Raw genomic sequence first — 24,368 nt, 5'->3', positions numbered from 1 at the left:
TTACAAGTAAAAATATATATATATATATATATATATTTTCATTCATTTTTGCAAATATATTTACATTATAAATAAACTCCACATATTATTTATGTATTTTTGTACTATATTGCCTCTAATTATTCCGTAATGTTAGACCAATTCATAGACTATCATATCAATATTTGAGGAACACAAACTTGACCCAAATGGTCGATATCTAGTAGTTGTTCACTAATATATATCATCAACTTCAGGGACCTCTTCGTCTCCGTTCAAATACCTCATCACCATTCTCATAGACGGCCGAGAGACGGGCCTTTGACGGCAACAGAGCAATCCAACGGTGAGTGCTAGATTCGCCTCTTCAACGTCGTAACCACCAGATTCGAGTTTGGAATCGACCGCACATAGCTTTTCACCGCTTAAATGCAATTCCATAACCCAATCAGGTAAGAAGAAACTCTCGAAATCAGTAGGTTTCCTCCCGCAGACGATCTCCAGGACTAAAACACCAAATGCGAAGACGTCGGAAGCAGGCGAGAAGACTTCGGTACGAATGACTTCAGGCGCAATGTAACCTTTGCTGCCTACGACAACCGTGGTGTGTGATTGAGAGCCGCGTTCGTAAAGCCTGGCGAGCCCGAAGTCTCCCAGTCTAGGGTTCATTTCTTCATCGATGAGGACGTTGCTTGGCTTGATGTCTCGGTGGACCACAATTTGTTCCCAGTCCTCGTGGAGGTACAGTAAACCAGAAGCCACTCCTTTAGCAATCTGAAAACGAACGTCCCATGACAAAACAGCGCCCGTTCGGTTCGGTACACTGTAGAGCAGCGAGTCTAAACTCCCGTGTGGGATATAGTCATATACTAATAAAAGCTCCGCTTTGTGTTTACACCATCCTCGAAGCTTGACCAGGTTCTTGTGACTTAACCGTCCCAAGCTCTCAATCTCTGCGACGAATTCTCGAATACCTTGCATGCTATTTGGGACTATCTTCTTTCACAGCAATTTGATCAGAAGAAGATGATCCTCTGAAAACGGTCCCAAATCCTCCGGCTCCAATAATCCTGTCCACCTTGAATCCATCTGTAGCAGAATAAAGATCCTTGTATCTCAGTCGGTGAGGGTGATTGATTTCCCAGTCTTGGAGAATCTCTTCTTGTTGCAATCGCTTCTTGTAGATCACGAAGAATATCAACAACGCAAGCAATATCAACGTAACGACCGATAGAGCCACGATCATGGCGATGTACTTAAAATCGTAACCTGTCTTCTTTTCCGTATTTAGAGGCCGACGAGGAAGTTCCGCGAGGTTCAGCATAGCTGCCACTGGATGTTCTCCTTTACAGGAAAAACTCCAACCCATAACGTAGTGAGCACTTGCTTTTTTATTCCCCGTTGCTGCTGTGAATCCGATATACATTTCTTCTTGCACGATCTGTGACAACTTGGGAACCGCTACAGAGATCAAAGGCCTTATGGGTCGAGACGTCATATTCGCAGGGTAAACAGTAACGTTTAGCGTTTGTGTAGGTCCATCGTAATCCAAAAGTGCTCGGATCGGATCTCCGCTCTGAAGCATGAAATCCTCTTCACGGTCAAGATGGTAGTTGTCGTAATACACGACCGCTTCTTGAACATCTGATTCTAGACTATTATAGTTGCAGCCAATGTGGTTGCCTGTTCTGTCAAAACCGTCTTTGAATCCTTGAGCCGTGTCGAATTCCAGTGCGAAAACATGATTGCTGGGATTTCCATTATTTTCCTTGTTTAGCAATCCCATTGTCCAGAACCCGCTCCGGTACGATTAGGTGTCGGTGATATTGTCAATGTGAACCCATAACCCCCGTTACCTGGGCTTGATGGGATTATGACAAATACAAAATGTGTACTAAAGGACCGAACCATTGAATTCGCGGAACTTCTGTCAGTCGCTAGTAATCGTACCGGTTTTCGGACGACTAAACTTGTACCGGTTTTCGGACGACTAAACTTGCACCACAAACACCTCTACGACAAAGCAGCTTCGCGGCCAAAACTGGACTATTAGTTTTCCGACCGATTTTTATAGCTCAACTCATGTAATGTGGCTTGTCCTTAACCAGTTACTAACTTTGTTGTCTCCATATCCAAATCCGTTCGATCATCGCTCGCTTGTCTCGGCCATAACAGCTCCTCCTCGGTAAAACTAGTTTTCTCGGTACAATTGATCTTTCCATCGACCAAATTGTTTAACCCTTGATAGCCAAGTCCATAACCTTAGTAAACACTCAATCATGTCCTTTGACCGAATGCATATCATCTTCCCATAGCCTTACTGCCCAATGCCACTGATAGCCGGTCCTTCTCTTTTTGATACTTGCCGATAGCTAATAGAAATCTTTAACTCACTCATGGTTTGATATAAAAAAAACAATTCAACCATTTTTCTTTGATCAATAATGCGGATAAGGCTTGGTCTGCTAACGGCTCCATCAAATTTTCCTTTTTGAAAAATTTTCGAAGTCTGGGCCGCACGTCCACGTTTGCGGCCTTTCGTCTGTATACTAGGTCAGAATCAGGGGTATTACACCACACCTACATATCATCACACAAAACAAGTTATACAACTCAATCGCTTAGATAAGCTCATGGTCACACACTCATCTTAACAAGCTGATTCTAACAACAAATATAACCAGGAGAGACTCTCATCGCGTCTAAAACATTCCAGAAACGTCCTACAACAAGTAACACAACCAAAAACAACCTTGAAGCAAGCTGGACAGAAACATCAGAAAAGAACAGTCTCAAAGACGAAACCCTAAATTAAAAACCAACCATTAACTATCAAATCCCTCTGGTGAAAAGCTAGCCGTAGACGTCCAGAATTTTCCCACAACATTTCAACACGATCAGATCCAAGGTGAAACCACAATCGATCCCGAAACACCTGCTGGTCTCAATTCGCGACTGAAAAAAAACGCCCCACGAAACTGCCGATAAGTTCTTTGACAACGATTTGATATATCGAAACTGTTTTTTCCCATACCCTAACAATTCTGCTCCTTCTCTTTCTCTCCAACATAAAAAAGTCCCCATAAAAAAAGAACTTTTGGCTGCAAATTTAAGTTGATAAAACAGCAATAGAAAATGCAGTAAAATAAGCTGTTAAAGTTGTACTGTATGACTCCATTATTGTGTAGACTCTCTATATAGTCCATACAAAGCATTGTTCCACTTGGTGCAAAGCACTCAAATCCGTAGGAACCATTCAAAACTTCATTTAAAAATTTGGTTAAGACATTCCAAGAATCAAAGGTTCGTTATTTGTACCCCATATTAAAATACAAATAAATTCTCAATTAAAAAAAAGGAAAGAAAAAAATCTTACCAATCCCACTAACAGACTTATTTGGACTACAAATAAAATCAATAAAAAAATTTCAACGGTTTTGAAAAATTGTAATTATAGAAACGAATAAATCTTTTTTTTCCCACTAATTGTTTCTGTATGTATTTATTTTTGCCTAATTAGGTCAATTTCTCTCTGTATATGTTGTTGGTTTTTTTTTTTTTTTTGTCAACACTCAACAATTAGCAAAATACGTCTCCTTAAAACAAGCCTGAATCAAAATTAAACCAATTCTTTCTTTCCCGTCTTTCACTCTCAGCCTCTCCTTCTTCGTTTCCTAAAACTCCTTTTTTTCTTTGGCTCTATCTTTAGATTATTTTTTTCCTTTTTCTCTTCCTCAGATCTCTCCTTTCATTGATCCTCTGTTTTATTATCTCTCTCTCTGAGGTTGTTTTTCGGAGAAGGAATCGTGTAAAACCCTTCTTTCAAATCTACCAAAATTCTCAGATTTTTTTTTCCTTAGGTTTTGTGTGTTTTTTTGCATGGTCTAGTGGATGATGATAACGTTTGTTTTCTGAAATTTTAGTGTTTTTTTTTATTATTATTGTGACGTTTCTGGGTACGATAATATAGAAAATTTTATAAATTATTTGGGTCAAATGATAATAGTGGCCAACGCGTCGGTGTCTTAGGGTTTACTTTTTTTTTTTTAATATAAATTTTCTTGTTGAATTATTGGCTTTTCACATTTTGGAATTCGATTTTCTAAAACAATATTGAAAATTTCAACGCTCTAATTGAAGAGAATTTTAGCTTGTGGAATTTTTTTCTGGTACTATATTATGTCATACTAGAATCTGTAGTGTCAGAAGAACGTGTGCTGGGGTTGGTGTAATAGTTTAAAAAAAAAAATCTTACAAAAAAAAATAAATAAATAAAATTCAGCCTCTCTGATCATTTTTTGTTTTTTAATCATTGTTTACAAATTTGCTAAATTCTCTTTTAGTAAAAAAAAAATTGATGATGATGAAAATTTTGATTAGTTCTGGGGTTGTGTTTGGTGATTACTTGAACCAAGAAGTCTGATTGAATTTTTAGGGGTTGCTTTGAGTTGTGTCTCTGCGTGTTTGGAGATTGTTTCACAAGGAAGCAAAAGCAGACATGGAAACAAGAAACGAGACAAAAGCTTCACCGGAAAACAACCTCAGAAACAGAGGAGGAGCTGTTGGGAACAACAGCAAGAAAGACATGATTTTCCGAGCTGACAAGATCGATTTGAAGAATTTAGACATCCAGCTTGAGAAACATCTGAGTAGGGTTTGGTCGAGAAGCATTGAGAAGAACCCTAAGCCTAAAGAAGAGTGGGAAATCGAGTTGGCTAAATTGGAGATGAGGAATGTTATTGCTCGTGGTGCTTATGGTATTGTCTACAAAGGCATCTATGATGGCCAAGATGTTGCAGGTGAGAATTTGAAGACTTTTTTAATTATGGAATGAGAATATTTTTGTACTTTGTGTGATAACTGTTTTAGTGTTTGGCTTTGTGTTCAAATGGTAGTGAAAGTGCTTGATTGGGGAGAAGATGGTTACGCTACAGCGGCTGAGACTTCTGCTCTTCGTGCTTCATTCCGTCAAGAAGTTGCGGTTTGGCACAAACTTGACCATCCTAATGTCACAAAGGTAAATAGAGATAACCTCCTTAGTGATCTCTTTGTGTGTGTATGTATGTATTGAATGAGTCTATATGGATAATAAAAACAGTTTGTGGGAGCATCAATGGGAACAACGAATTTGAAGATACCTTCATCAGCTGAGACACAGAACTCGTTGCCTCAGCGAGCTTGTTGTGTCGTTGTAGAGTATCTTCCTGGTGGAACGCTTAAGCAGTATTTGTTCCGAAACAGGCGCAAGAAACTCGCTTTTAAAATCGTGGTTCAACTCGCTCTCGATCTTGCCCGAGGGTATGAATGTTATAGAACTCATTCTTCAACTCCAAGAAAGAGACTTATGATTACATTCATAATGATGATGATCACATTTTCTGTAGGCTAAGTTATTTGCATTCGGAGAGGATTGTTCATCGCGATGTGAAAACAGAGAATATGCTATTGGATTATCAGAGGAGTTTAAAAATTGCTGATTTTGGGGTAGCTAGAGTTGAAGCTCAGAATCCAAAGGATATGACTGGAGAAACTGGAACTCTTGGATACATGGCTCCAGAGGTACACAAAAACAGAGAGGTCACATTGTTCAAAAAAAGTGGGTATTAGTTTTGGTTTCAAAGTGTAATTCAAATTACTCTGATCAATTAGGTTCTTGATGGTAAGCCATACAACAGAAGATGCGATGTTTACAGCTTTGGGATATGCTTGTGGGAGATTTATTGTTGTGACATGCCTTATCCTGATCTCAGCTTTGCTGATGTCTCTTCTGCTGTTGTTCGTCAGGTCAGTGGAACTTTAATATAATCTCAATCTTTCAAAGTTATGAAATTTGGAATATTGTGGCATTAAGAAGTCTATAGAGGATTTGTTAATTCGATTTAATTCGGTTCAGTTTTTTTTTTGGTTTTATTGGTTTTCAAATTAACCAGTGAGACCTATTAAATTGCTCATTTGTAATCCCTGTTCGTTTCTCAATTTGTAAAGTTGTTGTGTTAAACAGAATTTGAGACCGGACATTCCAAGATGTTGTCCAACATCGTTGGCCACCATAATGAAGAGATGTTGGGAAGCAAACCCGGAGAAGCGACCGGAAATGGAGGAAGTGGTGAAGATGCTTGAAACTGTTGACACCTCTAAAGGTGGCGGAATGATCCCGGAAGATCAAAGACCTAGTTGTTTCTGTTTTGTCTCTGGTCGTGGTCCGTAAATTTACCCTTCTTCTTCTACTTACTTTACCTTCACATTGAATTTTCAATTTTGGAGCAATGCTCTGTTTTTTTTTTCTTTCTTTAATCTCTCAAGGTGAAAAAGGTTTTCAATTATAACAAAAATATATTATAACTATTCTTTCTGTCACTGTGATTATAAATATTTTCGTTTGGTCCAATATACAGCGGCAAATCATATAACAATTTTTTAAAAAACTGATCCATAAGTTAAGTCCTCTTTGTTCCAATATACACAGAGTGCAAAAATGATCTATTTTAACATGTATCCTTTTTTAATATAATAGGCTATTCTATTTAACTGCATGAGAAGATTCCAAGGCTATGACTTGTTTAGTCATATAATTTTGAAAGAAAGTTACGCGAGAGAAAGAAGATTACACTTAAATAATCTTGTTTTTAAAGAGACAATCATAAGACTAAGAGAGGAAGTATCAAACTAGTTGATGGGGGTACTCGTCCACCTCGGCTTCCACGTCTCTTAACTGTTGTCTATTGCATTTCTTGGATCTTTTGGGTTGGTTCAATTGGCCTTCGTCCTTCTCAGCTCCTCTGAGCAGATGCATTTTCACATCTCCATTTTTATATTCCCCTGAACTCGTCCCTATTTCACCTACAGATCTAACTAATTACGATAGATAGAATAGAATAAAAAGTAAGGCCTATATAGATTTCTATTTTAGTCCCAACACCAGTAGGTAGATCACATAATTTGATAATTGTATATAGTAGTCTCAGTTCACCAGTAGACCACACAATTATAGTGTGTAGTGGACCTAGTGGTTGAGGCTTGTAACTTAGGAACTAGGAAGCATGACATATATTCATAACTTTTTTTTCTTCTGGATCTGGAAACAAAAGTAAATGCACGTGATGAATTGGAATTAGGTCGAGCATCCGAATAAAAATTAGGTGGATTAGATGTTTTGGCCATCTTTTTGTTCATTCTGAAATGACTTGGTTATGTCCAGATCACATGGTTCAAAAGAAGTTCACACAGTCACTCTTCTATACTATGAAAAGAGATCCACATAATTAGAGGTTTAATTAATATAAAAATAACTAAAAACATATAATATTGTAAAACAACGTATTCATCATCGTTTTGCTAAAACTTAACTAATTATGTGGAATGGAATAGAACAAATTAACATCTCACTCATTCCACTTAGAAAAAAGGAAGTTCCAAACGTTGACAAAAGAAATTTTTACATCCATCACTAGTTGCAACCAAATGGAGAAAATGGCCAAAATCAACTTCAACTATTTACCGAACTTTTTTTTATACCTAAACTATATAAAATGTTGTCAATTTCAACATAATTTTGAATAGTGTTAAATCACAGTTTAACTATGTTGAGTTAGACGATATGTGGCATCCACATGGCACTGGGAATGGCTAAAACTAAGTTGTTTTGGTCATTTTTAGGTGTGTTGTGGCAAGAAATAAAGCGTTTGAAAAAAAAATGGAGTATTGGAGTCTGTTTTCGGATGTGTTGTGAGACTTCATTTTTGGTCATTTCTTGCTATAAAATACCCAAAATGACCAAAACGACGTAGTTTTGATAAGTCTCAGTGCTAGTTGAAGTCACAGACCGTCTGCCTCAACATCATTAAACTCCGATTTAACACTGTTCGAACAGATGTTGAAATTGACAACATTTTATATAGTTTAGGTAGCAAATTTGAATTTTAATACAGTTCAGATTGTTATTTGTAGTGTGTTAAAGTTTAGGTATAAAAAAGCGTTTGACAAATAGTTGGGGTTGATTTTAGCTGTTTTCCCCACCCAAATGTGTTGCTAATTAATCCCTTTTCTATCTCCTCTGTTTCGTAAGTTCTAATTTACTAAGCCTGTGCGGATTTTTCATCTATAATCTGTTTAATATTCTTTCATCAATTGAACTAATTTGATAAAATATGGAGTATAATTTTATTTTTTATTTTGTTTTCATTTTGATGACTTTCTCTAATTTTTAATATTAGAAATTTCTTTTATTTTTACTTTATTGACATTTTTAGTTATATAGTTTAACTTTTATTTACGATTAATTACCTAAAAACTTATTTTGTTAAAAATAAACAATTAATGTTATCTTATCTCATATTTTTCTTACACGGAACCATAAACTGAAGTTATATTCATTTCTCTTTTATAAACTATATATGTATATAAGACAATTGCAGATTTTTAATGTATGTACTTCTTTGAAATTAAAATTCAATTGATTTGTTGTATATGCATACTATTATAAAATTGAATATAATTAATTTAGCTAGGTGATTTATACCTTCATTGAATAATTTATTTTATAAATAATGAAAAGTTAATACATTGTTTAATGAACAATTCTTGTGTTCACTCCCCATCTTATTCACCCCAACTTACTAACCAATCAATTAGCCATGTCATCTTAATAAAATAATTCACATTATTTAAACAAACCAAAACAATTAAAATTAATTATGGAAACTACTAACTAATTGTCTCATGTACGAAAAGGAAAAAATACAGAATTGTAGGACCACTAACTATTTCTCCAAGAAAAAATCGATGAACTGCAACTCCTAAATGCAAAAGAAAAAACAGTAGGACCTTATTAATCAAATGGACATTCTTCAACGATCTGAACAAACACCACAAGTAGTAAATATTTGGATTTGCAGATAGTCTACTTAAGGACCTAGAGAATTACGTAAGTCGAGTAAGGGTGTGAATGGATGCAGCGGTTGGGGCGGACAAATCCGTCTGCGGACTGGACCGTTTTTTATTTAGCATTTAGTAAATGTAGTTTGCAGTGGTGCGGTCCAAATAAAGCAGAGATAAGACCGCAGCGGACTAACTGTGGACCGCTTTTGCATACAAATAGAGTTGGTCCGCAGCGGTCTGTAGTCCGCCTTAAAAATGGAGCGGTCCAGACCGCAGATGGATTTGGCCGCCCTGACCGCAGTTACCATTCAAACCCTAAATGTCAAATCAATATGTATCCAATAACCAGAAGAAAAAAATGGAAATGAGAATGAGTAAGTATCAACGAGGAATTCGACGAAAGATATTAAAATAGTTTCAGAATTGTTTATGGATATAACGACTTGACCTCTTAACAAAAAGATGTAACAAAAATTAAATAGTCGCTAGATAATAATAGAGTTTCAACAGTTTTTTGTGTTGTCCACTTCAAGATATTAAAATAGTTTCAGAATTGTTTATGGATAAATCACCACAACACTTGTCAAATTCCTACAAAATATAAAATTTCAAATTAGAAAAATAACAGATAATTAAAATATAAAAACTAAAAATAATATATTTACTTGTAATTGAGAGGAAAATAATTATGTCGGTAAGGTCGGATCACTGGTAGCAACATATAACTAGGTATCAGAAATAGGAGTTGAGTCCTGAAACATTTATCAATTTTATTTTGATGTACCACGTTTTTTTGTTTCAAGAGCATTCAAATACAGACCATGAGGTCCGACTATTTTGTTCTTTGGTCGTCCAACAGTAGCTTTTCTTTTAATTCCACTTACGTTTGAAATTTTCTCGTCTTCTTCTCCTTCCACTGGTTCAACATGTGAAGTTGATAGCATCCATGCATTAGCTTTCACAAGTTCCTTTTTCTTTTCCTCTAACTTTTTAAGCAACTGACATGCAGCTTCATTTGCACACATCGTCAATTCTACATGTTCAGCAGCAACGGATGCAACCTCACGGAAATTGCAACATAAATGGCTGTAACGCTTTCCAATCGATTGTGTTACAAATCCATTAGTTGTCTCTGTACGATAAGAATATATGCTTCGTGATTTTGCCTCTTTAGTCCATCAAGTCAAGATTTAGTTAGATGGAATTCTTCTCACATCCTTCCTATCCAACACTTTCAATGCATGACGACATAAGATCCCAGCAAAAGAATACTTCATTCAGCTACATTCTACTACTTGGTTTATAGCATCATAATTAACCAAATGCTCTTTTGGTCCACCACGATAAGATACTTTGTATTCATACACCATCTCGGATTTACTGACCTTTTTTGCAACATAATCACCTATAACTGTATATTGCTTCTGAAACAAGCTAAAAATTTCAGGTGTATACATTTCTTCTGCATGTTGCAACATCTCTACGGAAGCAGATAATACTGACAAGGTATGCATCATTTTGAAATCTGCAGTTAATTCTTTATATCGTCGATCACCCAACACTCTCTCATAGTGTTCAAAGAAGGACAATAAGTCATAGCTGCTCTTCAAGTATCTTTTCAAAATATTATTCATACTTTCACTACGTGTTGTGCTCACCATATCTGCTGTAGAAGTATGACGTCCATATACCATTGCCCATTTTTCTCTCACATCAAACACATTCTTCAACCATTTATTTTCTGTCAAATTATGCTTCTCAAGCATATTACTCCATGCCAATAACCAATCTTCTTCCTCCTCGTGGTCATATACACAATTTCCAAAGTCTGTGGCAAATTGTCCTGGTCCATGAAATACATGACTCAACTTCTTTGCAGCATTTTGGTAAATATGCCAAACACATAACCTATTCTTTGTTTCAGAGAACACCTTTTCTATTGCATTCGCCATTGCTGCAGACTGATCAGTAAGAATTGTTTTTGGTTGTTTTCCAGACATTGCTCCGAGAAAAGTCTCAAAAAGCCACTTATATGACTCTTTGGTTTCATCATATAGTAAAGCAGCACCAAACACAACAGTTTGCTTATGATGATTGACCCCTAAAAATGGAGCAAATGGTCTATCATATTCATTGGTCTTATAAGTTGTGTCAAAGCAAACAACATCTCCAAAAAGATTGTAATCACTTATAGACCGATCATCTGCCCAAAAGATATTTGTGATCATATCGTCTTCATCAAGTTGCATTGAATAAAAAAAGATGAATTATCCTCTTTCTTCTTTTGAAAGTATTCTAAAACTGCTCCAGCATCTCCTTTTACCATTTTTTCCATTCGCTTTCAGTAAATGTAATTTCGATAATCTTTCTCCAAAAAACCCAAATTTTCTCGTCCCCCAACTTCTCTACTTATCATTTCGACGGTTGCTTTTGCTGAAATTCCTGATATCTCAGCATCATCAGCATGTTGTGTTTGAGCGACAAAGAACACCCGGTCTCCTTTCATAAAATGCTTCATAGGCGTCTCCACTAAATCATGGTTGTGACTCTGGTTGAAAGACACAATCTTAAAATTTCCTATCTTCTGAAGGTAGCAAGCCATATGAGCTTTACAACCACATCGAGTAATTCGTTGTGAATAACTTGTTTTTTTTTTGGTTTCCTTCCTAAACCCCTCTTTCGAGCAAACAGAAAGAAGCCTCACCACCTTATTATTTTTTATCTCCCTCCGTTGTTTTCTTACATCGAAACCATGTACTCCTCCAAACTTTTCATAAGCTTTATGCGCAGATTCATCAGAACTAAACTCCATTCCAATAAACAGCTCATCTTTCTTCTCATTTTTTGTGTTTGGTTCTAAAGTATAAATCTCTTCAGTTTCAACATAGTTTTCTTTGTCTATGTCATCTTCTTCTTCCTCAAATTTGTCGTCATCACTTACTGAATCATATTTTTCTATCTGAAACTCAAACTGTTGTTGACTAAACCAATTGGGTTCACCTCAGGCTGAGACTTGCATACTAGATTCATATTGATCATCATGAACAACTTTATGACTATTCTCCATCGCAACCTACAGTAATTTGTATGATATGATTGTAATATTTGTTAGTATATCATATTAATTTTGTCAATAAAACGAAAAAAAAAGATCACCCAACAAAACAATAAAAATAATGATGAGCATAACTATGATGACGAAGAAAAGAAAATACACACTACAAACAACTAATGGTGACGAAGAAGAGAATTAGGAGCATGATACATTGCAAACTGTAGATTCAAGAATTATACATATAGATAAATAGAAATCTGAGAGAGAAGACACCTATATGAGGTGGACGTGACACGTGAGGATGGGAAGAGGTCAAGATTTATTCTTTTGTTCTTAATGGTTGGACTTTGGTTCCTAATAGAAAAACAAATTTCTTTCATCATGTGAAAACTAGGGTTAATTGACTTTATATATGAGATTTAAAGTTATTCATTTAAGTATTTTTTTCCTTTTCGCACATGAGACAATTAATTAGTGGTTTCCATAATTCATTTTAATTGTTTTAATTTGTTTAAATAATATGAATTATTTTATTAAAATGACATAACTAATTGATTGGTTAGTAAGGTAGGGGTGAATAAAATGGATGTGAACCTAAGAGTTAATCAAAAAAAATAGTAAATGTGGTATGTCATACTCTCCAAAATATCTTTCAACTTATATATTTAGGATTGATCCGTGCGGATTTGTTTTATTCAATAAATAAAAGGAATAATTTTTCTTTATGACATATAGAATGGATTAAATTGTTGTTGGCTGTTGATTCACGGAAAACTCCTTACCAGATTTAAAAGGTATGAAACAAGAAAAACCCAATAAGTAAGGTACCAAGTATATGTATTATCATTTTTATAAACCTATAATTTTCACACAGAAAAAAACTTTATTGTGTTACATTTACGCAAATTGGGAAAGAAAAAAAGAAAGAAAAGAACTATTACATAATACTATACTATATATTAGTATTGATTAGTTGGATTGGATGGATGAATTCCCCACACGGCAGGCAAAGAGAGTCTCACGCGTAACGTTGCTGTCTGATCAAAAGTTTGCTCATAAATATCCACTTACTTTTGTTAACTCAGTTATCTGCTTTGAGTTAGTACTATTTCAGTTTCTGTTCGATACAGTTCGCTCGTTTTCCTCATCACAAAAGCTTATAGGTTGGTACAAACTACAAAGCATATAAGGTCGATACACAACTACGGTGGAACCTCTGTAAATTAATACTCGATAAATTAATAATCTCTTTAAATTAATAATTTTTTTCGGCTTCAAGATAGGAATATTGTAATCTTAGATACAATTTGATAATATAATAAGATAATAATATTTTTGAAAATCTTTCGTAAATATATGGTCTCATCAATAATATAAATTAATAATTATCTAAATATATGTATATATATACACATCAATTTTTATTGGAGTTCATTTTTAATATTTTTACTATATAAAAATCTTTGAGTGTTATATTCAAAACATGATAATTGGTATTTTCCTTGTAATTGATTTTATAAAAATATTAGTTATAACGATTAAATTTTATTTTTAAAATTTTTTTATCAAATGAGGAAAACCTCTCTATAAATTAATAATTATTAATTTATCGAAAAATTAAAACCATTATAAATTAATAGATTTTCATGCTCCCTACATTATTAATTTATAAAGGTTTTACTGTATATAACCAACATTACCATGAGGGTATACATGTAACTTCGACATTTCCTATATATAAGCATTCTAACGATCAAAGATAACATCTCATATTCGATATAGTTCGACTCCATCTTACAGACGTATACACACTTTGTTTATATTCAAAACAATATGGGATCTTTGGTGAAAGAGAAAACCTCGTCGTTGATGACGGAGTTTTTGGAGAAGTGCGGCGGCTATGCCGTGGTGGATGGAGGGTTAGCGACGGAGCTACAACGCTATGGGGCTGACATCAATGATCCACTTTGGAGTGCCAAGTGCCTAATTACTTCTCCTCTCCTCGTCACAAAGGTTATATATACAATATATCATATGTAGAAATTCATACTCTTCTTCTAAGATGGGTTTAGTCGTACGGTGACAGATATTGACAATTTAGAGTGATCTATAGTTATTGTATAATCTTGTTTGATTCTTTTCAGCTGCAATTTTAAATAATTATTTGTCACTATGGGGATATCTAAAGAAATAGTATTTGGTTCTTCAAAATATCTTGAGAATTAATGGGGGGAAAACAAAAATATTGAGAATTTGTTTGGCACACTTATGATAGTATAGTAGTATATATTCTTCTATATATAAGTTTTAGAATTATAAAGTTGAGTGAGGACCTATGTACGGACAGATGATACTGGTTCGAGTTAATATTTTTGGTCTATTCTTGACTCTATAAACTTGGTTTTGTTTCTTTGCAACGATATTTTTTTTATTTATCAAGTTCGATGTTTTCGATGAAGCTCGTATATGCACAAATAAACAGTGATACCATAAACAGAGGTACTCGTATATGCACAAATCTAGACTAGAACTAATAATTTGCCACGTTGTAACACGTAACATTAGCTGCGACGCAAACGTTTACGTTTTATACCACGCAAACAAAAACTACTAAGTAACTAGTGCTTTTCTGTTGCAGCCAAAACTAAAAATATCAGAAATATTTTAGGAAAAATATATTAATATTATAGTTTTTTTTCAAATAGGTGCACTTGGATTACCTCGAGTCTGGTGCAAATATCATCGCTACGGCATCTTATCAGGTACTAGACCATATGCATTAGAAGGTTCTTGGAGAGTTTCTTTTTATAAAAGTAAATGGAAAATAAAAAATAATACGATTTAAACAAAAATAAGATAGAATCTATTTACGAAACCTTGAAAAATCTATAAGAACTAATCACATGGTGATACATGTTACTATCTCAATAACTATATTTTATTGTAATAATTTAAATCTCTAATTTTTTTTATTAAATAGTTTATTTTTTGTAATTTTTTTTAGAAATCTTAAAATAAAATTAGCTATTTAAAATTTTCATTATACATAATTTTAATTATATGTTTAAATTATTTTATTATTGATGATATGATATATGGTATAAAATATAACTAATTAATAAAATTAAATATATTAAATAAGTAATAATATGGCTAAAAATATTATTAATATTATTAATAATTTAAGATTAAATGCAAAACAAAAGAACAAATAAATATTCAAATAAAATTATATTTTTAAAAATTAAGTTACATTAAAAATAATAGTATTATGTAAATGAGAAATTTGAGTTTCTCACTAATGGATATATAATATTAAGAGGAGGTTCTCAAGTTTTTCTACACTAAAAAAATTAATACTATATTGGGTAGAAACTCAATGAATTCTCACCAATGCACATGCTTTAACTTTGGCTTATATTACTACTTGATTGGGACTTGAATAACTGATGAGTAGTAAAAAAAAAAAGAGGAAATTAGTAGTTTAGAATCTGAATAAATACATAGAACTTAATTAGGAATCAAAGTGCATCAAGATGCTTATACAGGGTTCGCAATTTAGTTTAATCAAATTAATTTATTACAAAGGCAACGATCCAAGGATTTGTGGCACAAGGTTTATCGGTGGGAGAAGCAGAGAGTTTACTGAGGAGGAGCGTTGAGATCGCGTGCGAGGCACGTGAGATTTTCTACAACAGATGCACCAAAGGTTCGTGGGATTTCGACTACGCTGGAAAAGCTTCTGGACAACCTGTTCTTGTCGCAGCTTCCGTTGGTAGCTATGGAGCTTATCTCGCCGACGGATCCGAATACAGGTTCTTTGATTGAATCCTAGTCATTTTTCTTACATTTTAGTGTAAAAATTGGAAAACTAAAGTTTAAGCAAATTGGTTGAATCTATCCATACAAAAAGTTTTGGTCTGCTAAATAAATTTAATTTCATTTGTATTTGTAATGAAATGTTTTGCAGCGGGTTATATGGAGATTCTGTGAGTAAGGAGACATTGAAAGACTTCCATAGAAGAAGAGTTCAAATCTTAGAGAAATCTGGAGCTGATCTCATCGCATTCGAGGCTATTCCAAATAAGCTCGAAGCTGAGGTATCTTAAGTTTACTACTTAGCTAACTTAAACCAACAAAGTGAAAGGAATATTCTAGTCGTTTTTGTTTAGTGTTGTGTCCTTGTATCACCACCCAAGTTCAAGCATTCCATGTTATAGACAAAAAAAAGGTAAAAATTACTCAAATAAAGTTTTTAAGTAACTACAGAGTATTATTAAGTAGTTTTAGACTTTAGTCCAATGGTTGCATGATGATAGTTTTGAAATTGTAATCACATTTCACATGCATATACGTGCTATTAGTCTAGAATTGACCTATGTGTATATATCTTTTTAGTTTTTTTTTCCCACATATTTATAGGCTTATGCGGATCTTCTTGAGGAGGAAGACATGGACATTCCGGCATGGTTCTCCTTCATTTCTAAGGACGGAGTCAGTGTGCCACGAGGAGATTCGGTTGTAGAATGTGCGAAAGTGGCAGATGCTTGCAAGAAAGTGGTGGCTATCGGAATCAATTGTACTTCACCAAGATTCATTCACGATTTGATCATCTCCTTGCGACAGGTAACTTTATAAACAATGATGGAATTACTTTTTTTTTATTATTTTTCTTTTCTCATCTCCTTTTACCCTGTTTTTTGCCTTGCGGCTAAAGCAACTGAAAATTTCTTTTACTAGGTAACCCGCAAACCAATCGTTGTCTACCCAAATAGCGGAGAAGTCTACGACGGTCTGAACAAGAAATGGATTGTGAGTGTTTATTATATAATATTGTTGTTAAACACAAGCTACAAATATGATTTTGGAGGTTTTTTTTTAATGTAATAATGCAGAAGTCAGGGGAAGAGTCAGAGGAGGATTTTGTGTCGTACGTGAGTAAATGGAGAGATGAAGGAGCGTCGTTGTTTGGAGGATGTTGTCGGACTACACCAAACACCATCAGAGCCATTGCTAAAGTTCTCTCCGGCGAATCTCCCCAAGCATCAAAAATAAATTTTGAGCAGTAGATTTGTCAATGGTGAGTTTCTATGCTTGCTCCTTGTGGTGTCAGGAAGGAGTTTGGAATGTATTATAAGGTGTGTAATTTTGTAATCTACTAAACTTATATACGTAAGTTGGGACTTGGGGTGTTTCATCTGGTTTGTTGATGTTATAAAATAATCAATTTATGTTGAAACTAAAAATGATGGTAACTATGTACAACTGCGTAGTTAGAGTATGACAATGATGTGTTAAGACGTTAAGTGATAGTTTGTAAGCTTTACTTATATTCTATTACTGTGCTGTAAAAAATAGGTAATATAAAAATAAACTACAAATATTTAATACTAACCATAGCTTCAGAAGATTTTTTTTCTTCCATATATAAAAACTTAGAAAATTACTCTAATAAATGTAATAAACGATGAAAACATATTTTCAAGTAAAATTTCCTGATCCTTTTCCATCGGAGACAATATAACAATTTTTTTTTTTGGAATAAAATGTTAAATTATATTTAAAGAAAAAATAACGTTTTACTTGAAAAAATAACAATTTTTACAGCAGCTTTGTTTTAAAAATTGGCTTAGAACATTTGTTTTAAAAAATCCCCCAAATAATGAGAAGTTAAACTATCTCCTCAAAATCGGGTAGCTAGCTAAGTCTGGAGACCCATAGCATAGCGTCGATCACCCATCCTCTCAATAGCCAGCAGTTGAGTTCTTAGTTGCTTGTCAAGCCAGGCAATAAGAGTTACCTCAGATGTAGGAGCCTCCCCATGGCGCCGTGCATTGCGCTCCTGCCAGACAGGATAGACCGTGAGTTGAAATGTGTAACGAGTTAAGAAACCGGACACCCGATCAGCCTGAGTTCCAAAGACAATGTCCAGGAGCTGTGACCAAAAGGTAGTAAAACGAGTTTTATACAGAGTTTGTGCTATACCAGACCAAACTGCCGCAATGTAAGGGCAAGAGAAGAACAAGTGGTCTCTTGTCTCCACCAGAACAGAGCAGAACACGCAGCTCCCATTACCAATGTTTCTCCAATTGATCATCCTATCCCCCGTCGACAAGCGATTATGTACTGCAAGCCATGTGCAAAAAGAATATTTCGGAGTTGAATGAGCAAACCAAACACCTTTATGCCAAGCGACTTGATTTGAAGTCGTGCGTATATGATTCCACGTATCCCGCGTAGAAAATTTGGCCTTCAAAACATCACCTTTACCTCGCCATAGGACACGATCTGGCTGGGAAGGAGTTCTAGACTGATACGCTTGATGCAAAACCTCTTCAATATCATTTAACAATGGGATGCGGTGAAACCTTCGCCGGTGATGGTGCAAGGCGTCATGGACAGTCATATGTTCTCGTATTCCCAAATCAATCATACCCCGTGAACCAACTTTATCCAACAAACACCCTTGGACTGACCAGTTATCATACCAGAAAGATGTAAGAGCTCCACTCTGCACTTCCACCTTAACAAAAAGTTTTTGCCAATTCTCTGTATTTCAACAATCTTTTCCACATCCAGGAGCCCGAGAGTGATGCAGGCTGTATCAACCAGAAACAAACATCCTTAAATAAATTCATTTTTGACCATTGAACCCATAATGATGCTCCACCGGAGTTCAAACGCCAAATCACATTTAAACAACTTACATCATTTTTCTGCTTCAAGGATCGCAGTCCTAAACCACCTTCACACTTCGGTTGACACACCACTGACCAGGATAACTTGGCCTTATTAGTATTCAGACTCGGACCAAACCATAAAAAAAGCAGAACATATACTATCCAGCTCTGTAATGCTTTCCCGTGGAAGTCTAAAAGCACTCATCCAAAAACTAGCTATACTCCATAGAAACGAGCGTATGAGATCGAGAAGACCTGCAAAAGAGAGGTTGCGTGCTGTCCACGTTTGTACTCTATGCGGATTTGGTCAAGTAAAGGGGAAAGATTTGCGGTACTTAGTCTGCGAGAAGTCAAAGGGAGACCAAGGTATCGAACTGGTAGCTGTCCCAAACCAAAACTATATCATGTACCCATTAGCTCTCTGTTATCCGGTGAGACTCCACCAAAATATAAAGTCGTTTTCTCAATACTAATCCGTAAGCCTGACCTCTTAGCAAACAAATTCAACACCTTAACTATTCCATCCACAAATGTTATTTTCCCATCAGATAATATCATAAGATCATCTGCAAAACAAAGGTGAGTCAACCGTAGGTTTTTACAACGCGGGTGGTAGCCAAACTCCCGTAAACCAGCTGCTTTGTCCAACATCTTTGAGAGGACGTCCATACAGATAACAAAAAGGTAAGGTGAGAGCGAATAGCCTTGACGCAGTCCCCTAGCACTGCGAAAATAACCTGCGAGCTCACCGTTTACCTAAACCGAGAAAGAATCTGTAGTAACACATAGCGAGATCCAATGAATAAAGACAGGAGGAAATTGCAGAGCACTTAAGACATTGAACAGGAAAGACCACTGAACGGAGTCAAAAGCCTTCGAAATATCCACTTTCATCGCACACCTCGTTGAGATAGTATCCTTGTGATAGTCCTTCACAAGCTCTGTTGCTAAAAGACCATTTTCAATGACTAATCTATCCGCCACAAACGCTGATTGGTTGCCGACAATGAACTTAGGCAAAATGCGCTTGAGTCTATTAGCAACAACATTCGAGATAACTTTGTACAACACATTACAGCAGGATATAGGTCTATAATCTCGCATCTCATTAGCCTCCTTCTTCTTCGGTATGAGCGCTAGAATGGTTGAGTTGAGTCCGTTTGGTAAGAAACCTTTAGCAAAAAACGATTGTACCGCTACAACAAACTTTCCACCAATAGTATCCCATGCGGCCTTATAAAATTCAACCGTGTAGCCATCCGGACCCGGTGACTTATCCCTTGGCATTGCAAACAAAATCTTTTTTATCTCCTCCCCCGTGACCACCCTTGTGAGCCAGCGGCAATCGTCCTCTGAACAACGGAAAGTCAGCAGCTCTGTAAGACAGTCCACTGACATTCCCTCATAATCCGCTGGTATAGACTGCAGAAAATCTTGAAAGAAAGACTCCGCCTCCACTTTAATATCCTATGTGGTCGTCAACAGTCTCCCATCCCGAGCTACTATCTCCCGCATCGTATTCATGGCCTCCCGAATAGCCGCGACACGATGAAATGCCTTACTGTTCTGATCCCCCGCCTGGAGCCAGTGTAATTTCAATCTCTGTTTTAAAAACTTCTCCTCCAAAGCAGAGATCCGGTCCCAGCGTGCATAAGCTTCCTTCTCCTGCTCCAAAGCAATTGCAGACGGGGAAAATAAATTAGCCTCCTGCCTCTTACACAACTCATCCAGTGCTTCCTTAGTCTGCTTAGATAAATGACTCAGCTTCTGCTTTGCTAAACACCGGATATGCGGCTTTAAAAGTTTTAATTTCTTCGAGAATCTGTATAGAGACGAAGTACACAAAAAAAATACCCTCTGTGTCTGTCCAATAATCATGAACTAGCGGTTTAAACTCCTCCATCTCCGCAATGGCATTAACAAACTTAAAAGGTCAACGGGAGGGACTTGTGCCTGCATCCCTCCGCAAATGAATACGACATCTAAGATGATCTGAGATGCCACCAGCTTCAAACACACAATAGGATTGCATAAATGAAGTGGACCATTTCTCATTTACTAAAACTCTATCCAGCTTCTTCGAGATTAAGTTACCATCCTGCTTATTACTCCAAGTAAATAACGGACCATGGTAAGCCAAATCCTTCAACCTACAATCATTTACCACATAACGGAATTCTTACATCCCAGGAAAGAGAACAGGTCTAGTGTCCACCCCAGAATGCTCATCTATTCCAATGTGACGTTAAAATCTCCCATAACCAGCCAAGGTCTGTTACGAATGATTGGAGGGGCACGATGTGCTCTCAAATCGGTCCACAACTCTCTTCTACCTTCCACACTATTCGCCGCATAAACAAAAGTACATAAAAACTCATCTTCCTCCTTGAGCTTAACTGAACACGTTATGAGCTGACTACTTTTATAGAACGGAGTGAGTCTCACCTCACTTCGCCATACCACCCAAATACGGCCCAAATTGTGATGCTCATAATTAGTCAATAAATACCAATCCTTAAACAACTTATTTCCAAGTCTCGGAACTTTTCCTTCCTTCACCATAGTCCCCAGTAAACAGCCAAATTGAAACCTACCCTCATCAACCCATTTCTTTATTACAAAATGCTTTGTAGATTTATTAAGCCGCGCACATTCCAATAGAACATGGACATCTAATTGTTTTTAGTAGTATTTTTCTTTTTCTGATCTCTAGGAGGGTTCCTAGTGAATTGAGAAGAAGATTGATGGATCACCTTATAAGCTGTTTTTGATTCTAGTGGAAGAGAAGGACGTAGAGAATGCTCACCCACTCGGTCTCGAGTCTTAACTTCCTGTTCAGAGTTCACAGAAACCTTCTCAGAGTCTCCTAGACAAGCAGCAACCTCCACCTCTGTCTCCTTCAGATCCTCTGTTTCCTCTGTATCCCCATTTTCCTCCGTCTCATCCTTATCCTCGATGTCCTCAGTTTCTTCCAACACCGCAAAAGTATTTGAAGAGGTTGTGACCAGAGCTTTCTGCAAACCGATTGATTTTTTCCATGGACTCAGACTCGTTCAAGGCGTTATCCAACCCTCCTAATCTGTTACTTCAGTGTCCTTAGTTACATCCCCCTTAGAGGCTAAAACTGTTTCCACGATTAAGCTATCAGCTAGATCAACTACGATCTCTGCTTGCACAGTACCCTGTTGACTCTCAGCTACCCCCAACGTTGAGGATGTAGAAACAGTGACCTTCTCAGTGGCAAGACAAGCCGAGCTCAAATGGCCCCATTTTTTGCAGCCTGTACATCTCGGAGGCAACCAAGGGTAAGAAAACTGAACCGCTGATTCTAACTCACCTTCCTCCTCACCCATGAATACATACTCAGCTGGTAATTCTTTAGTTAAATCCGCTTCAACCAACATTTGTGCTTCATCAAATTTAACACAAGCTTCTGTCTTAGGATGCAGACGGACAGGCTTGCCCACCGCACTAAAAAGAAACTCCAACCCTTTTTCCGTGAACATTGTTGGCGGTACATTCTTCAGTGTCACCCAAAGTGGTATAGAACGCATCGCTGGTTGTGCTTCCTCTGCAAATGGTGTCCATTTCGACACTAGCATGGGAATTTCCATGATATTCCACATCCCTCTGTTAAGGATTCGACGTCGCATAACCTCGTTACGAATACGAAACTTAACTGTAGAGTCATTCACTTCATACACATCAATTAACGAGGACGTGTCACCTAATCTCCAGATCTTGTTAACAATCATATGTATTTTCCCGACATGTGGTGCTTTCGTACATAGAAACTTACCAATCAAAAAATCCTCCCATAGAGGTTTCGCATCCACAAAAACCTCTTTTGGAATCACTACCCTTGTTGTCCCATTCACCTCAGAAATCTCCATTTTTTGCTGAGTATAACCACGTCTCTGCAAACCCTGAGTAACGCGAGCATATGATTTCTTCTTGGTCTCCAGATCAGTACCCTGATCCGAAGCTACCTTAGCCCCATCCAATTGATGTTTGTCTCCCTCTGTATCAGAAACACTCTTCAAAGACAGCCCCACACCCTTCGGAGAGACTCCCCCCTCCCCGAGAGACGGAGCAATCACCAGCCGGGTGGTAGAAGCCGCCATCATCGGCCAAACGTGTTGAGAAAGTTAAGAAAACCCTAGTAGCCAAACTTGACTTTTCAGTCGCCAGGACACGTCAGCAAAAAAATCGTACATTTCTAAATCGTATATCTTTTTACAATATAACATTTATTAACATGAAAAAACAGTGAAATCTAAAGAAGAGTTCTAAAGAGACTTCCATTCTCTTTAGCTATCTCCTTCATGATTTGAAGGAGAGAGACAAACGACATTACCACCCGAATATGTATGTAGATTAAACAAAGTCAAAAAAATTTAAAATTATACTGTATTTATAATTTTATTTTAGGAGGTAGAAATTTGTCACACTACCTAAAAGTATCGAATATGAGAAAAACACACAAAGGGAAGAATGGAGACCTCCGCACGACAGGATCTGTGGTTACAAGAATCCCAGGATAAATATATTCACAACCGGGTTTGTTTATCATTTAAACACACAGGCTCTACACAAACTTAACACTACGATACTCTTGAGAATATTTACTTTGTGATAGAGAGTGATTGTTGGAGTTTTGGTGTTCTAAGTCTTTTTTCAACTTCGTTTCGTCATATGTGATTAGTTGAAAGTGTGTTTATATAGAGGTCTGGATTACTTGGATTTGAAATTGATTTCCCATAATTTTACCAATTCCATCGCAAATCTAGGAGGTGGGCAACGTGAAAAAACAAATACTTTTCAATGAGATCCAATCCAACTTTCCACTTGATCGCGAAACCAAAGAGACCGAGTCTCACGGAGACGTGAAGTAGAGATTTGACTCGATCCACTCCTTTTGGAGCTCCAACTTGGGCAAGGCCAAAATATTAAGGCCCAATTACTCATTCACACATTCAACTTTACTAAATTCACTTAGCTTTAAGTAAATTGAGGTCCAACAATCCTGCACATGAATAGAAAAATTACAAACTAAACATAGGAAGGCTAAAAAAAAACTTTTACAAACTAGACTTAACTAGACTAGACACAACTTAGACTAGACTAGACAAACGTTCCAGAATATACAAAAATGTTATTATATCTTAAAGGTAACATTTTTCAGCTTTTAATCCATTATTTTAATATATGTCGGATTTACTTGGTCGGGAGGTGAACATGATATCTTGAACCATCTAGATTTTGATGTAAACCTAGACAACAAGTATTGTGCAACAACATTTTCTCGTAAAGATTTAGTTCTCTCTACTGTGTCCATTATTGCCTTGGATATTCCTGGGTTAGTGAATGAACTTGGATAATATAACTTCAAAACTGTCCCATTTCACACTCATTAGATGATTTCCCATCAGTTTTGTTTTAGAAGCATCCTGTAATACTCCATGAATATCTTAAAACTATGGTATGTCATTAAAAGCTAACGCTTAATCTCAACTCGTATAGGTAACACTATTTATTTCTATCTTTAGGAACTGGGTATAGACATAGTCTTACAGTGTTCAATTCTAACTCAACTTTATTTCATTGTCCTTCTTGAACCTAGATCTTGGGATCTCCAATCACATAGGTGGGGTTTCCATCAAACAGAATTTTTATTTATAGGCTACCCATTCCTCTTAATAATCCAATGATTTAATCATTTATTCAGTGTCGGAAAATAGCTAATTGCTATAATAGTGTACACATAATATTGACAA

General features: G+C 36.2%; 2 protein-coding genes and 3 pseudogenes across 3 annotated transcripts; 2 read left to right on the top strand and 3 right to left on the bottom strand.

Moving 5' to 3' along the window:
* Nucleotides 1-213: 213 nt before the first annotated feature.
* LOC104706659 (lectin-domain containing receptor kinase VI.3 pseudogene) lies at nt 214-2,377 on the bottom strand (annotated as a pseudogene).
* Nucleotides 2,378-3,415: 1,038 nt separating this feature from the next.
* LOC104787732 (serine/threonine-protein kinase 52) lies at nt 3,416-6,367 on the top strand. The gene is made up of 6 exons (XM_010513353.3): nt 3,416-4,778; nt 4,875-4,996; nt 5,078-5,277; nt 5,364-5,538; nt 5,629-5,763; nt 5,981-6,367. The coding sequence occupies exons 1-6, from the start codon at nt 4,478-4,480 to the stop codon at nt 6,185-6,187; spliced, it is 1,140 nt and encodes a 379-aa protein (XP_010511655.2). The 5' UTR covers nt 3,416-4,477; the 3' UTR covers nt 6,188-6,367.
* A 3,097-nt stretch (nt 6,368-9,464) lies between these two features.
* Nucleotides 9,465-11,668, bottom strand: LOC104706644 (protein FAR1-RELATED SEQUENCE 5-like; annotated as a pseudogene).
* A 1,965-nt stretch (nt 11,669-13,633) lies between these two features.
* Nucleotides 13,634-17,157, top strand: LOC147949735 (homocysteine S-methyltransferase 3-like). Of its 2 annotated transcripts, none has more exons than XM_087456333.1 (7): nt 13,634-13,924; nt 14,617-14,673; nt 15,500-15,726; nt 15,882-16,011; nt 16,334-16,537; nt 16,652-16,723; nt 16,807-17,157. In XM_087456333.1, exons 1-7 carry the CDS (start codon nt 13,745-13,747, stop codon nt 16,978-16,980), a joined length of 1,044 nt encoding a protein of 347 aa, XP_087312459.1. In that variant the 5' UTR covers nt 13,634-13,744; the 3' UTR covers nt 16,981-17,157. The 2 variants fall into 2 exon arrangements, with proteins under 2 accessions (XP_087312459.1, XP_087312460.1); XM_087456334.1 differs by having other exon boundaries at nt 13,667-13,924; nt 16,810-17,157.
* A 455-nt stretch (nt 17,158-17,612) lies between these two features.
* LOC147949734 (uncharacterized) lies at nt 17,613-21,153 on the bottom strand (annotated as a pseudogene).
* Nucleotides 21,154-24,368: the final 3,215 nt, after the last annotated feature.

This window comes from Camelina sativa, chromosome 1 (assembly GCF_030686135.1).
Source record: "Camelina sativa cultivar CO46 ecotype springtype chromosome 1, ASM3068613v1".
NCBI classification, from domain to species: domain Eukaryota; kingdom Viridiplantae; phylum Streptophyta; class Magnoliopsida; order Brassicales; family Brassicaceae; genus Camelina; species Camelina sativa.
Note: the sequence above shows the minus strand (reverse complement) of the source record. Positions and strands in the feature narration are given on the sequence as shown.